General features: G+C 41.9%; 1 protein-coding gene across 1 annotated transcript in view; it reads left to right on the top strand.

Annotated features, from left to right (window-relative positions):
* The first annotated feature begins 2,909 nt into the window (after window positions 1–2,909).
* The window catches only part of LOC118774650 (syntaxin-1A-like), an 82,899-nt gene continuing 68,891 nt past the window's right edge, over window positions 2,910–16,917 (top strand). The window contains exon 1 of the mRNA XM_036524037.1: window positions 2,910–3,047. Coding sequence (XP_036379930.1) covers window positions 3,018–3,047 — 30 coding nt within the window. The 5' untranslated portion in view covers window positions 2,910–3,017. The remainder of the gene's footprint in view (window positions 3,048–16,917) is intronic.

Here is a 16,917-nt window from a genome sequence, read left to right as displayed (position 1 = left end):
TAGCACAGCGGCGCTCGAATATAAACAACTTCCGGTATTTCTCCAAAGAGCCAATCAAAAACAACTTTCCTACACTGTGTTCCAATCCAATGCAAGGTTAATTCCGGCTAAGTCAGTCACTTTACACTTACGCAACGACGCGGCTTCCCCTCCTCTTCATTGAGTCAGGTGTTTTAGGTAACCTTATACGATGCATACAACCATGCCCAAGCTACACATTGGAGTTTCAGTGCTATTGCATCTTTTTTTTTTTCAAACTAATTTTCAGTTTAAAGTGTAGCTTGCTGAATTATGATGTAAAATCAGATTTGTGCTTTACCATCAGTGAATGGCAGCTAACTAGGTAAACTTTTAAATTACGGCATTATTCTTATTACATCATTAGGCCTATTATTATTATTGATAATATTATCATTGTTATTGTTATTTATTAATTTAGTTTGATAGCAGGTTTTGATACAAATCACGAACCTGTCCTTAAGAGTGTTTCAAACGTGGTGGAGTAATCCATGAAGTGGTACCTGGTCCTATATATATATACAATTAACCGTGGTTTCTTCTGCACATTTTCCTTAATATCTGGACCTTAATTCTTGGCCTTAAAGTTTGTAATTCAACAACTAATCAATCTAGGCGATTGAGGGTAAAATGACCACAAATAAGTTAGGGCTGAATAATTTAACTGAAGGTGACCCAACTGCATAAAGCCTTCATTATCTCTTCGTAATGCTTTCATAAAGCACTGAATAAGCATTCATAGAAATTGTTTTTGCACATAAACATAATTTTTTGACGGAATGGCACTCCTAAAAGAATATATTATTCAAAGACTGAGATTTAGATTTTGTTACCTAATTTACTGGCTAACGAATGCGACAGTCACTGGCTAATTAACTGCAGGCAAAACCGGCAGTATAAAAGCATACTCAAAACTTGACAAATTTGTATTTTCTATACGATTAAAATTGATCAAATAAAAATATTGGAAACGTCATGAAAGGAAGTAATTAACATTGTGATGCAGGGTAGGCGACTTTGAAATTAATATTTTTTACTATTTATTGCCGTTGTTGGCGATAACAGTCTGATGATATGGGCGGCAGTGTAGCATAGTAGTTACGGAGCAGGACTCGTAACCGAAAGGTTGCCGGTTCAATCCCCGCTGGGACACTGCTGCTGTACCCTTGGGCAAGGTACTTAACCCACAGTTGCCTCAGTAAATATCCAGCTGTATAAATGGATAACATTGTAAAGAGCTGTAACCTATGTAAGTCGCTTTGAATAAAAGCGTCTGCCAAATGAATAAATGTAAATGATGATATATAGGCCTAAGTTTTTCACATGTCATAGCCTATATTTTTGTGAATTGTTTAGGAAAACAATGCACACCACAACATACGGTATATACTGTACGGGGAGGACATGGCGAAGGGAAAACAATTTCGGCATAAGTAGCTGGTTACCAGAGGGAAAGAAACACTACTAAAGTCATCAGCCTTGTGGGTGAATCTTGGCTTAAGCAAAGTCTCGGTCGTGAACTGATCCTCAGAGGCGTTTTGAGAAAGTGCCGGGGTGGCGCTCTTTGGACGAGCTTTTGCTCGTGATTCCCACTGCTGAAACTTGGCTGGAGCACAGTGAGGAACGCCTGTTAAAAGAAGCAGACTCTAGACGGAGTTGAATCTGAACTGTCTGACCATCGTTCAACCTAGAGACAAATCTCTAGGTTGAAAAACATTTTCAACACTGAGATGACTGCTCCGTGCGTCTGTGCTAGGAGTATGGGCATTAGAAAAAATTATTTGACTACATCTAAAGGGTCACTTGAGTCTCTAGCTCCCGCTCTCGCGAACTTATAACAAGTTTTTTAGACAAATTTTGCGGTAGTATTTAATTTGCTTTTGTTTCAAGGTTCATGTTTATTTAATTGTAAAATGATTTACTTAGCCTACTCATTTTGCGTCCAAATTGTTTACTTTTTTCAGAAGATTTTTTACAGCTGTAAACACGTAGATCTAGCACTTAGGCTTCCAACAACAGGAAGAATTATAACCATCACCAGCTCTTAAATGCCAAAAGACTTGGTTTTCTTTCAGCTGAGACTTTGTTCGTTCTCACACTAATATGAAAGTAATCAAGCGTTTCCTTTTAATTCAATTTCATTGACATGGCAAGTGGTTTCTTTTAACGTAGAGAACGTACAGAACTCACGAGCAATTATTTTAGAATCAGCTCTTTCATATGGACCTTCATATTGCCCTTAAGACCTTAGCATTCGGTTTTTTTTTATCATAGCGATTGACTCTTCTTGAAATGTTTATCAATTGACAGTTAAATCCAGCAGTGAGCGTAAGTGTGCTTTCATATTTACAGGTTTCTAATGATTATTGTCGGCACAGAATCTTAATTTCACGAATTCACATGAATACAGTACAGAACAGCACCAATAACACTTCTCTTGGTTACAGGCCCACAAACAGGGCCTTGAGGATTATTTCCAGCAGAGGTCACCATTGTTCAAGCGGAACAAAGGCATGAAGCTTTGAAATGAAATTCACAAAGCTCAGCTGGGCGTTATCTTCTACAACCTGTTTTTGCATAATGTAGCTGTATGTAGATACATTATCTAAACCATGCTCTGATATTTGATCTTATTGCTGACTGTAGCCTAGGCTATAGGAGTGTACTTATCCATTGTAGTTTTGATGTGATTCAATATATTCTCCTGTGATGTGCAGGTAACTTAGCTAATTTTTGTAACAACAAATATAAGGGTCAAACACGCTTTTAGTCCAATTTTGCGCGCTACCTCACATAAAGAGGAAAAAATCACGTTCCCTCTCCCCATTAAACTGAGCCATGCGCGCTCTCGACGTCTCTACACCCCTCGCGCGTCCCCGCCCCATGTCGTTTTGAAAAAGGGAAAGGAAATCGGCTGAGAAACCAAGGGGAGATACTGGAAGCATCTTCTTTCTGAAAGAAGGTACAAAAGAAACTGGTGGAGAAGTCCAATATACAACATGAAGGACCGTATGCACGAGCTTAGGAGTGTAAGTAGCAAACAGTATTAATCTGATTTTTACGAGTTTGAACACGGCTGAAGCAAACGGTGGTTTCGAGGCGGAGAAATAGAGTGATTTGGCGTGCATTGCACTGACGATTCGGAATTCACACCGTAGCCGGCTAACATTTGGATATATAACGAATCGGTTTCACTCAATTATAGAAAAGAGTATTAGAGCACCAATTAAAACGTTTTCCTTTTAAGTATTGATTATCGGTTTCTGATTTATCTTGGCATTATTTAGTTTCTGATTTACCGTTTAACTGTTTATTAACACAAGAATTGTACTGTAATTGACGACATTTTAAGTAAGGACATTGGTTGTCTATGTGTTACAGAGTTAATGGATTTTGGTTCATGATCATATGGGAACGTTCCAGCGAAAGGTGGGATTGGGTAACGTTGTATCAGGTGGAGCTAGCCGTGAGATCGTCAGATGTGTTGTATAGAATGTTTAAGTGTTAGTCACTGTACATACTGTGCATGAAAACTGATTCAAGTTATTGGCCGTCTCGACATATGTGTGCTGGTTAAGTGAATTCCTGCAAGAGTGGCAAACAGTAACTTCTCGTGTTCATTGATTAAGGCTTTAGGTCGACTGCTAGTTGTTTGAGGCGTTCTAATAAGAAGTCAGTCTTAAACTAATTAGATACCATCCAGTGCCAAACAAGGTCAAGGCCTGTGACAACCAAATAACTGACTTCTAGATTAGGGCAATTAAAGGTATGTAAAACACCGCTAGGGTCATAACTAAGGCATTAAATGTGTTTAATCCCTAAATGTGTATTCTGCGGCATTTTTGAAATTGTGGTTACGGGTGTTTGAACATTAAGGATTAAGTGATACGATAAGCAATGACTTTTGAATATGATTTATTTTATTTTATTTTTTTTTTTTTACATGATCTTTAACCCTCAGATGGTAGAAATACAGGGTCACGGAACAGATTTAAAAGTGATTAGTTGGAACTGTTATTAGAATATCACTGGCAGTCTGGCACGATTGTGACGCGTCACTCTCCATTTTAACGCTTAACAGCGTTGTATAAATATTGGGTATTCTTCTTATGATAGAACGGTGGGCTATACGCATAGTGTTTTAACTGTGTTTGCAACAATGACGAAAAGTGGATGTCTGAGACTTCTGTGATGGATTATTTCATAGTAATATTAAACATAAAATATTCAACATGCCAACTGTATAATTGCAGTTTTCCCCCACACGTGCAATGATCTGATGTCAGATAGGTCCCACTGTGATGCTGTCTAAACAAAAGTAACAAACCTCACTGCAGATAATATTCCCAGCAACCCTCTGACCACAGGGTTTCAGTGGAGGTCTTAATGAACTCTCTGGGGCTGGCTTGACAGAATGCACTGTAGCCAATTTTTACAGAGCAAAGCCTCTTCTGTTTGGTGTTGATGCTGGCTTTTTTGTGTGCTTGTTTAATAAGACAAAATGTACGTAATGCCCTCCCCCATAGTTCAGACTCCGCCCACACACTTGAATGTGAGTCACTAGTAATTCTGAGAGCGCCATGATTCTGTGGTTGTCCATTTGAACATGATCAAAGAATTGGCTTGATCTGAGGGATTGATCAGTGTGAGTATTTAGGGCCTCTGATTAATTGAGACTGCCAGTTTTAATTGTGGCAAGTTCCATTTGCCTGTGGGATACTCTGTTTTTTGTATAAAAGTCCCTTTTGAAGCATGGAGTCTGTCACATAAGGTTAATAACTCCTAGACCATATATTGATTTTTAAAATGGCCATTTGAATTATTTCTTTCCTTGCTGCTGCTCATTTTGCACTCTGCAGTCTATTGACTGTTTCAACAGAGCCTATTAGCTCTCCTGCTGACCCCAACATGCTAATCGCCCAGGGGGGCACCACCTGGGACCGGCGCCAAGGAAGTGGAGTGGAGATGGGCTCCTCTGCTGGCTGCTGGGAGTATCAATGGATGACACCTGGTGCTCCAGTGAAGTCTCCTAACAAGGCAAACTAAGTGCTGTGCGCACGAGGACTGAAGGCAGCAAAGAGGCTGAAAGAAATGGGCATTCAAGTCATTTTTTTTTAACATTGTTTAGCTTTGAGTGGGCTGCATTGGAAAAAGGCTGTGTAATATGGATGATTTGTGCCCAGAGTGAATGATGCTGCGCTGTAAGGGAAGTGCATGCTAGGCAATGTGTGCTGAAATGGCTGGATGAGGGAAAGTGTGCAGGGTGGAGTTTTTTTTTGTCCTGGCATGTGCTGAGGAACGCTCTGCCGTGCTGGCCCAGCTCTTCGGTGGAGGGGTGTCAGATCCGTGGCCGGCCAGAGATGACGGCGGGAGACTGGTGGCAGGTAAACCACGGGCACTGCTGCATTAACCAGCGGTCAGGCTGGATGATGTGAATGCAGGGGAGGGAGGCGTCTCTGACAGTACGGAATAGCTGTTCTCACCGAGTTGTTGCTGTAGGGGAGAGAGAGAGGAGTTTGGGTAAAGCTTACTGTCGGTCTGTGGGACTGCAGGGCTGATCCATCCCTCTGGACAGTTTTTGACTCACCAACATGATTACTGGGGCCATTTTGACATAACTGTGAAAGGATGCTAAATATCGTCTAAACCGTCCCCATTCCCTCGATTGCATGCTGTTCATCCAAATTATTGAGCACAACTGCATTTCTAAAAGACAGAAAATACCATGTACCCACTGTAGGGGATAATTTGATGGTGATTATGTTCTTGCCTTTGACAGCGTGGCGAAAGCAATGCGGTTGTACTTGCATTCCTTTTGCTGTGACTCGGGTGATGTTGTTTCTTCCATAGTAATAAGCATGTGCATAATTATATTAAAGGCAAACCTGTGAGAAAAGAAGGCAGGTAATTATTTTTCAATGGCTGTAATCGGCATATCCTTTGTTTTCCTTCAAGTCTTCAGAGAAGAGAAGATTAAATTGTAGGAGCAAATTACAGTGTAATATTCTTAGTCATCGCTGTATTTTACAGGGAGGGTCTTTATTTCTATGGCTTTCGACTGCACTATAGCTGCACTTTACTGCTAGCTAGCTAGTTATCTCATGTTCCATAATATCTGTTTGCTATGAATAGCAGAGTGAATTATTGCCCATATTGTTTCTTGGACAAACTACGTAGTTTTGATCCATGTCGGCATACATTATACTAAAGTATAATATTCTAACTGAGAAGAATTACTTTTCCCTAAAAACACTTGATTAGATCATCCAACTTGTTGAGCAGTGTTTGTAAACCAAAGGTTGCTGGTTCAGTTCCCAGGTGAGACACTGCATTTCTACCCTTTGGAACCAGCACTGAGCATGAATTTACTCTGTAAATGGATCACAAGTAAAAATAGCAAGCCATGTAAGTTGCTCTGGAGTGTCAACTAAGCAAATATAATGTAACATAGCCAAAATCATGCAATTCCCACCTTACCAAATGGGAGCTAGAATTATGTATATTAAAAGGTTTTCCTATTGCGGTTGCATTTTCTAAATTTATAAAAATGAGGTCATTTGAGTCTTGTACAAGAAGCATAGGTGTGTCACAGAGCCCATCAAATGTACTGTGGAATTGTTAGTTACTATTACATATGTTAACATTACATTGGGGAAATGATGTGTGTTGCATTTTTTCTTTAGGTTCATATGTTCACAATTTCCTTTGTAGCTAAAATGATGTCATTATATCACCAAAATTATTCCAGGGCATCTGTATGGAGGTCAGGCAGGAGTCCTCTCAATTATCAATAACAATCAATCAATCGGTAATCAATGATAACATTACTATTTGCTTATTCATTCCGTGGGATTTTTTTTTAATTGATTTTAACCATCTCATCTCACAGGAAATACCACAAGAATTTGATCTGACCAAAGCAGTATGTGGTGAAGGTTTAGGACATTTGTAAATGGTTTTACCATTGTACGTTTCGTAGAGCAGTACCACAGTTGCCTGGAATGTTTTCAGTTGTTAAGTACATGTGTGACTCTGTGAAATTATAGCAGTGAGTAAGCTGCGAGTACATTTCAATGTGTCAGTGCCTGAGTGATGATTCGGTAACATTATATTGGTGTCTGCACACAATCTTAAGTTACAGAAATTGTTCTTGTTCTTTTCTGCGGAATGCTGTAAGGAATTCTTTCTTTCTGAAGGCAATTCCTAAAAATTACTGGTTCAGTAATATTTAGAAATGCTATTAATTCCACTGGTTCATTTTCGGTATATGCTAATGTATGGTGAGACGTACAAAGTGTGCACCAAGCATGTGGCCCTTCCTTGGCAAAAACATTTGCCGTTTGTACTTTCAAAAAGGGCCACCCTGCCTTTTAGCTGACTGCTCTGCCTAAAGGATGGAAGAATCCTGAATAAAAAAATAACTCTCGCTCAGCAAAGTGAAACCACAGAAGAGTTTGAGTCATGCAGTGTGCTGTGAAAATGTTTTGGAACATATGGTATTTAACCTTTTGTCACATCACTTGAGCTGACACACTGTCACATAAAGTGAAGTATTTTTATGTACTGAACATCTGTGTAAAGACCCGTGTAATTGAGATGTGTTCATCAGATAATGCTTCATGGTTGTCATATTGAAGGATTAAAAGGGTAATAAATAGCAGGTGAGTTTTATTGGGTGCTTATTTTGATTGTCAGGCCTTATTGGCATTCAGATGCCATGGAATAAATCCGTTGAGGTGCATGTTTGATACAGCACCACAGACTCTATAGTATAGACTCTAGATTGTGCTATGCTAGAAAATTTCCAGACTTGTAGTCTGTGAACCCTCCACCTTGAAGATGTGACACACTGCAGCATTGTCTCTACTATAATTACTGCTCTGCACACAACCCTTTGAAGGGTTGCCATAAACTACTTGTCTGTGTGACCGCCAACACTGGGTTATGCTCTGTGGGGTTGTATGGACACATTAACTAATAGGGTACACCCCCTGGCTGTGCAAATGTGTCCGCCATACCTCCTTGATTACCTTAATCAAGTTCCAGTGAGTTGCTTGTCCTTGGGGTGAAGGTGAGGTGAGTAATATTACATATTATACAATTTATTCAAAGGGCAAATTTTGACCGGATTGCCTTTTGACAGTTTGCTTACAGCAGTGGCTCTGCTGTGGTCAGGCTATGATCATGTGGAGATTAGCAGAACTGTAGCTAGTAAATGTCCTCATTGAGTGAACTTGCAACAGTGTTGCTTGTTTTGGCTTCAGGGTCATGCCTGTCAGATTTGGTTTATGTAGTTTAATTTTATTACAGAATGTACATCCATTCTGCTGACACTCCTTAGCGATATTGTAATATGTGAATTCTGTGTTCCACATGCATGTTCTGTAGCTGTTATAATGTATGGAGGGGCTATACCGAGTGGCCCAGTCTGTTAAGGCATGCGTTCTAAATGCAAGCTGAACCATAGGCCCAAGGTCAAGCCCATTTCAAGGTGGTGATTAAACAACACACACACACACACATACACACACACATACACACGTGTGCACATACGCATAGAGGCTCTAAACTGGCCAGTGTCGGTTTTATTTCTCCTTTAGAGGATGAGACAAATGCAACAAGCAGCAGCAACTGGACTAACTGCTAACAAGCTCTAGCTGCATATGTGCCTGGGCTGATTATTACCCAGCTTCAACTGCTCATGTTCGCTCTCCAAGGTCCTGAAAGTTTCACAGGCTTTGAAACATAGCAGGAACCTCTCATAGTGGCCTAAATGGAAGATAAAACGCATAATTGAATATATAAATGCAAGAGTAAAATGCAGTGTATTACAGGACATCAACGCCACCTTATTGCACACACTTTTCTTTGTGAAATTATACCTGTGAAATATTACAAGAGGATGTGATGGAATATGATGTGTTTATTACCATACAGAATTTATGAGTAGTCATCAATTGTGCAGGCATTATGAAGGTGAAGACAAAGACGTATAGTTATGTATAGGGGTGAGGCCACTCACAAGGCAGCTCACCAGGGCACTCGTTCTTTTATGGGCTTATACTGTCACTGAGCCGGAAAATTCCTGTTTGGTGCATCATTCATACATACTTAGAATGGAGATATGGTAAATGAAAATTTCCATTTTCATATTCGTGAACACACAACAGAAAGACAATGCTTCGAGCCTGTGCGCCTCATGAATATGGCCGACGGTTAGGAGATTAGGTGGGGCTGGGTGTATTGTGGATTGAAAGAGTCTTTGTAAAAGAGACATTACTGGAGGAATGATTCATATTCATAGCAGTATGGACTCAACTCCTGAGGAATAGTGTTCTCAGGCACCCATGGCCTAGAGCGTAAATCAGATTTTGCCAAGTAGCTCTCCCCAGAGCAGATTGTCCTGATATTTTTACTTCTAATGTTTTTACTTTTTACTTTCTGTTCGTGCAGGAAATTAGTATTCCATTCCACAGCTGGATGGCAAGACGACAGCACCTGGGGAATTCATGTCTATATCCACGGGTGGGATTATCAATACATAGAATGCATAGCAGCTAGAGTCATGACAGCTGTAACTCTGGTCACAGAAAGGAGAGCAGCCAATGATGGAACAGTGTAGACATCCAGCGGATTCTTTCACATTGGTGTCTATGATATTAGTGTTCCTGAATTGGTCTTGACCATACATAGGCATTCCATCCTTTCTTCTCTACCGTGTGTAGGCCCAAATTTCTTAACTGCCGTCTCTCCCTGTTTAGTGTGACAGCTGCAAGACAGCGCCTTTTCAGAAATCCCCTGAGTAGAATAACCCCTATTTTTCAAAAAATTTCCTCTTATTTTGGCTTCAAAGTGGATTGCTTCCCTCCCCCTCCCGTTTGCTGGTGAGATGCAGCTTCAGACTGGAGCGTGTCACTTCTGAGACGGTGTTGTGACAGCTCAGCTCGTCACGTCACAGGAAGCCTGATACAAAAGGGTCCTCCCTCTCATGCTGCAGGCCACGTTCACTAAGTGGCAGATGGAGAGCTGTGATTAACCCATTGCTCTCAGACAGAGCTGAGTGATAGGAGACCAGTGGGCCTACAGTTGAGCAAAAGCATTTTCTGATTGCCAGTGTGTCCTCAGCCAATTTAGTTCAGTAGGGATTTTTTTTATTATTCACTTATAACACTGTTTGTTCAGCTGGTACTCCTGGATGCAGGTGAAGCTTAATAAGCTGAATGCTGCTGGTGAATACTAGCTTATTCCATCTCTGAAGATTCAGCAAATACTTCAGCAAATACAATGGGGTTTTGGGCTAGTGGGAAGGGGATGACCATCAATGGACAATGGCAAGGCAAGGGTTGGGGGCACATCAGTCTGTACTTGAGTGTTTAAAAGGGTCTTGCAATCTTTAGCTGATTTCAAGAGTCAAGTGTTGTTTGGGTCACTATCTAAGTTGCTGGAGAGGGAGGGAGACGAGCAGTGGGGCAATAGAGTTCTAGATGATATGAAGGGACCAAATTGGAGTGTTGTGCTACATCTGAACGAGAAACGACTCAAGTGTATCTACAGTCCTCCTCCTGTAACACCATTGTAAAACCCACTTGCTAGACCTACATAATCCTCTTGGTCATTCAGTTTAGAGGAGACGAATAACACAGCGCAGCCTGTAATCAAATCTGCCTGGGTTCAGGAAATTATGTGTATTTTTCAGCAGCAGTGAAGACACAGGGCAAGGTGACCCCAGGAGATTGTGTGTCCCTGGTACTCAGTATCTATGTCCTATAATATCGGCCAACAATGGCCTGACAGATGAAAATCAGTATACTACCAAGGTATGTTTGAGATTATAAAATAATCAACCCCAAATGCTCAGCCAAGATTTTTTTCGAGAAGTCCCGCTGTTTGATATTTTTACCTAATGTGCTGCTTCCTTGCTGTTACTTTAGCTCCAGTGTTATGTTTGGGCAGAGTTTCTGTTAGGTGGAAGGAACTGAGAGGTAGATTTTGGGCTCCCTGGGACTTGAATGTGACAGGTAGGAATGCCACTGCATACCACCTGAATAACACTTATGGTTTCAACACAAACGTATCTATATGAAACTGTATGAAATGCACTATGGTGTGTTACATACTCAAAAAGCATATTAAATCATAGCACTTTTAATATTGCAGACATGTGATCTAATACCTTTTACCTATAATGCTTCAGTGGATTAGGCCAGTGGTTCCGTATGGTGGCTCCTAGGGGACCACTTAATATGCAGGCCCCTCTTCCCCTTCAGGCTTCAGGGTTGTGATCAAGCCAGAACAACTGGAGGATGAAAAGACAGGGGGGCGGTTGTAGGAGAAAATAAAACCTAAGGGAATTGTTCAGTTGTACATACCGAACCTTAATAAATCAACTTTGGAAGGGTCATTGACCCATTGGTGTGTGTCCCACCAAACATGTTACTGAGGGTTTCTTTTCAAACTCATATTGACCTTTTCTGGAAAACTCAGAAGTAATTTTTTGAGATCCAGATCTAAAAGTTAAATCAATGGTGACTTTAACATAAACTATTTAAAATTTGTGGGGACTAGGTGCCTTTTAATGGTACTGCCCTACCAAAGTGATAACAAATGATTGTCTCAATGAAAATCAGCCCAGAGAGTTTAAAGATTACCTCCATTATGAAATGTTTTATCATACTACTGTTTGACATTTGAGACTTCATCCGCAATAATGAGACCATGATGCCTATCTGTTGATGAGTGGCTGTAATTGGGGAGATGGAGAATCATTGAATATTGGTTTACTGATTTTTTTCTGGTGGTAGACACACCACAGCTGTAGGTGTCTAAGGTAGTCAGTCAATACCTGTTAAGCTCCATTACAAATAGCCAGGACGATGTATGCTCAACTAGAGTTAACCCTGTGGAACTTCCATCTCTTTAACCCTGACCACAATGCCATTTTGTAATGTGGTTACACGCTATTCATGCCACCGCGGTTAGATAGAACGAGTGCACTGAGAAGTAGGCAGAGGGTTTGTACAGCGGCAGAAAACCAACACAAATGGGGTTAGCTGGACTGCAGGCCAGGCGACACACTCGATCATTGGGTTTTAGTCAATGTGCAAGTTCAAGAGACTAACAGGCTTAGGTTGCCTCCTGTTTGACTCTGACAGCTGTTTCCCATGTCACCTTTCGTGTGTCATTGTGTGTGTTTGTGGAGGTCGGTGCAGTGTCTCCCCTGCTGGGGCTCCAGCTCTGGCTGGGTGTGTAGACTGTATGGTGCTGACTAGAGGGGGGGAAAAAAGTGAATTAGCCACAGTGGAGCCCCAGAAAGCCAATGCATGGGGACACAAACAGTATTGTGTATTCAAAGACTGTGTGGCCTGCTGTGGAGGCCATGCATTATTTATCACCTGTTCGACATGCGCATGCATTTGACCTGAGCGAGATGGGGGAGGAAAATTCCTCTTGAAAATTGTTGTCATGGCCAGTTAGTGTAAAGAAAAAAAGCATCCCTTTCAGCTTCAGAGGAGCAGCTTCGGTTAAATTTCACTTTGGTGTTAGAAAGTACCTGTGCCAAATCAGAGCTGAAAAGTACCTTAAATTAGGTTCATTAATTGGTTTGTGTTTAGGTGTTGGGGTTTCACGCAATAGCTGTTATAAGAATCACAGAATATAGCTCAGACTCCACAGTCATTATTGTGCTATAACTGTAATATTTAACTTGTTTGAATGAATATCAACAGGTTGCTGTGTGTTGTTAAAAACATTGTCAGTCATTTCTAAGAGTGAAACAGACACGAACACCTTTACAGGTGAAATTTTCACATTGATACACTGGTAAATATCTGTCTGTATGGGGAGCCCACAAGGCTTGCTTTGGCCACTTTTGAGTGGGTGTTACTTGGCATGACTGCCCTTATGTAATCTCTCACAAGATCTAAAAAAACTTGCTTTTTACAGAAAATATTTACATGTTTCTTACATTTTTTTTCTTCATTATCGGCGTTTAAAGTATTGTTAGTGCCTTTTGAGTGATTGCCTTGCAGTACATAGCGCGCTGTGTGTGACAGTGAGTGACTAACCACAGCACACACGTCGCTGTGAACTGAAACCTTCTCGGAGCACCAGGACATGAGAACATTCATGTAGGCGGAGCTTTTGGAGAGGCCGAGCGTCGTAACCAACCGTTTAGACGGACGCTTTGGACTTTATTCTCGGGTCCTCGTCTTGTGGGTAAATAGTAGGGTGTTGGATGAGCTGGCCGCTAGCTGACAGCTAGCGCCTGTGCAGGAGGAAGAGGGGTGCAGGTAATTGGGTTCGTGTTGTGTGGGCTGCCTGCTGTAATGAGATTTGAGCGGCAGCGCTGAATCGGCAAGCGCGACTCTTTCCCTCTCGCCCTCTCTCCCTCTCTCTCGCTCTCTCTCTCCCTCTCTCTCCCCACGTCTGTACGCCCTCACACAGACACGCGATGGGCTAGGATTGGAGCGAGAGAGAGTGGATGAGCCAGATAGTCGCCACCACTGCTGTGGGAGCCCAGGATTTCTCTGGCTCCTCACCCCTACTCGCCCCCCCCCCCCCCCCCTTCCTTCCTTCACAGGAGGCAGTGCTGGTGGGCTTGAGGATCCCCGTCGTGCTCAGTCTTTGCTGAAAGTTTTTTTTTCTTTTTCTTTTTCCCCAGCCCCTCCCACTCATAGTGGTTTTGTGGCACTCAGTGAGGCTGGCAGACTGTTCCTCCTCTCCCAAAAAGATAGTGCTTCACTGTGCTTCCCAGTTTCTGGTATAATTTGAACATTTCAACAGGATGATATTACGCAAGACTCCCACTGTAGCTGCCCGCATGTCCGGATTATTACATCATGTTATTTATGAATTCGGTAAATGGCCTTACCCGTGGTGACTAACCGTACACGATTAATGTGAAACATTGAATCCCTGCCAATCACACGATAAAGCAAGACTTTGAGCTTCATGTTTGAGATCCGTCTCCTCCGTACAGTGTATCAGTGGAATATACTGAACCATGTATCTGTTACTAAGAATTGGGAGGAGAGTGAGTGAGCTGGCTGTTACAGACATGAGTGGTAGTTCCAATAAAGCTTTTTGTACCCTGTGTCGATGAGATTATTACTGTGTTTCTACACTTGCAGGTCTCGTACTACAGGGAAGAGGGTAGGAGGTAGGGCTGTAGCCTGTCTCTTTCTGTTTCTCTATTGTTTGCATTGAGAGGCCAATTGCCTGTTACTGCTTTGTTGAGTATTTTTCCCTTGGAGTGGAAGAGGGGGAAGAGGATCCATTAAAAGAGAGGAGTCAGTCATCCGTGGCAGAGAGAAGTGACCGGGGGGGTTACAAAAGAGAGGGAGAGCCAAATGGATTTAAGAGCGTTCTTGTATCTTAGAGGGAGGCAGCAAAGAGATTGAGAGGGAGAAGGATTGAGAGAGAGAGAGAGAGAGAGAGAGAGAGAGAGAGAGAGAGAGAGAGAGAGAGAGAGCGGGAGGGAGAGAGAGAGAGAGAGAGAGACGGTGAGAGAGGGAGGGAGGGAGAGGGAGAAACGGTGAGGAAGAGAGAGAGAGAGGGAGAGGGAGAAACGGTGAGGAAGAGAGAGAGAGAGAGAGGGAGAGGGAGAGGGAGAAACAGTGAGGAAGAGAGAGAGAGAGAGAGGGAGAGGGAGAGGGAGAGGGAGAGGGAGAGAGGGAGAGAGAGAGAGGGAGAGAGAGAGGGAGAGAGAGAGAGAGGGAGGGAGAGAGGGAGAGGGAGAGGGAGAGAGGGGGAGAGGGAGAGGGAGAGGGAGAGCGATGAAATAGAGATTGAGGGACCTGTGCAATAAGCTTGAGAGGTGTTAGGGCTGGGGATCCACTGCAAACAGCAGGCATTGCACAACAGTTATCAAGGTGAGTGCTTACACAGTCACAGCTAAGCAAAGGTTGTCACTAACTCCCTATTGGGCACACACAGTCGTCTGGCTGATGTGTGTATATTTTAAAATATGTCATTAAGAAGAAGCAGTAGCAGATCCAAATAATGTGGATTGGGGAGGAGCATTGGCACACACACCACCTGCGCCTTAACAGGTGTCATTACTTTCACCTGAGGAGTAATTTTATTTTATTTACCTTATTTTTACCGGCTTAGTCTCACTGAAATTAAAATATCTTTTTTCAAGAGGGACCTGGCCTAAAGTAGCAGCACATGAAGTTTCAGACAATGACACATTTACAGCAGGAAACACAACGTCTTGTGTGTGTGTGCGTGTGTGCGTGATGGACTTAAATGTTGTTCATTCATTTTACTCTGGAGACTTGGTTGTAATCAACTGTAAAAATTTAGTTTAGCATATTTGAGATTTTTTTGTACTTTTAAAGACAGATGTCAGTGAAATTTTTTGTTTATTTTTAATTGATATAACAGTTTCTCGTCTCTAATTTAGAACCTTGGGTCATGAAAAGATTTAAAAATGTTTTACAATTTGACCTGGCATACCCAAACTGCCCAGGCAGTGTATCAGACTTAAGTCTACATTATTCATTTGAGCCTTCTTTAAAGAAGGCTGAAAATGCATGCTAAGTAGAAGGATTATAGACACAGGTGTCCTGCTGTTTGTCCTTCTCTTTTGCACTGTGGATTTATGACCATTTCAGGTCCTATGCTCTATGTTTTTTTAACCTTGAGGTTTTATTGCAAGGGTCAGGATGTAATCCATTTGAATTCAGTGACCACCAGTACTAAGACTAACAAGTTTCCTGTAATGGCTGAGCTAGCACAGCGGTCCTATTATAACCGAATAACTGAAAAAAATGCAGTACAGTTTTATTTTGTAGTCCAGCAATACCAAATCTGCAAGCTGCATTTCCAACCCGTATCAAGTCCAGGCTCCCCCCAGTCTGCTTCACGCAAATATTCCAGCTGTCTAACAGAGTCTGACAGTCTTTATGAGTCCACATCAATTATTTAAACAAGGAAGTCTGACTCAGACGTGAACCACACTGGCAAAGATTTGTAAAAGCTGGTTTGTTATCCTGTCCTCTGTATCATCGGGGCCGTTCTGTCTCCTGGTAATGCATGGCTATGTTTCTCTTTCCTCCCATCCCCCCACGTTTTCCGTGCTGTCTGTCTTTGATATGCTCCTCGTCGTTCAGCACAGATGATTGGGGAGCCAACAACTCGTTTAACTGTGCGGCTGTCTGGAGTGGTTAGGAGGTGATGTTTACCGACCACAGTGGCATACACGTGTTCATCCTTTTTTTATCTATTTATTATTTTTTGAATGTGCCATTGGGCTGTTTGCACTTTTTGAACAGTATTGCCATGACTTTGGGGGAAAAAAATCTAGTACTTCAGCATTTTGAACATTTCATCCTTCTGAACCTAGAGTGTGAGTCGTTTGGACATACTTTGGATAACAACCTTAATCTGCGCACCTGGGGAAAACATATCCTTGGACATTTGACTCCCCAAGACAGGGCCCAACTGCTCTGCTTGATTAAAATGTGTCAGTGATATATTATGCAGTTATGTGCTTTTCCATCCTCTAAATGGTAAAGACATATCCTGGCATTCTCGTTTGGAAACCGATGTTATGGTTACCTAATGCCCACCCTTCTCTGGGCCACCTATTGCACATCCCTAAAACACACCATAAAAATACCTGGTGTGTGATTGGCTGGAAACATCTCAGCATATTGCCTCAACGGGACCATAGTAGCAGGGCCATAGTAAGACTCAGAACCTGAGGCTGAAGTAAGATTTATATACACATTCAGTGGAAAAAAAAAAACATAGAAGCATAGAAGCTTGTTACAAATACGTGCTGTCCAAAGTTAGGCCCTTATTGTTTTGCTTTCCAGTCTTTTCTTATTGTAACAGCCATAAATCTGAGGATGCTTTTGCATGTGTAATGAATTTCTTACGTTTTGCTCATTC

The sequence above is a fragment of the Megalops cyprinoides genome, chromosome 3, assembly GCF_013368585.1.
Source record: "Megalops cyprinoides isolate fMegCyp1 chromosome 3, fMegCyp1.pri, whole genome shotgun sequence".
NCBI lineage: Eukaryota > Metazoa > Chordata > Actinopteri > Elopiformes > Megalopidae > Megalops > Megalops cyprinoides.
The sequence above is the reverse complement of the archived record's forward strand: the minus strand, read 5'-3'. Positions and strand labels throughout refer to the sequence as shown.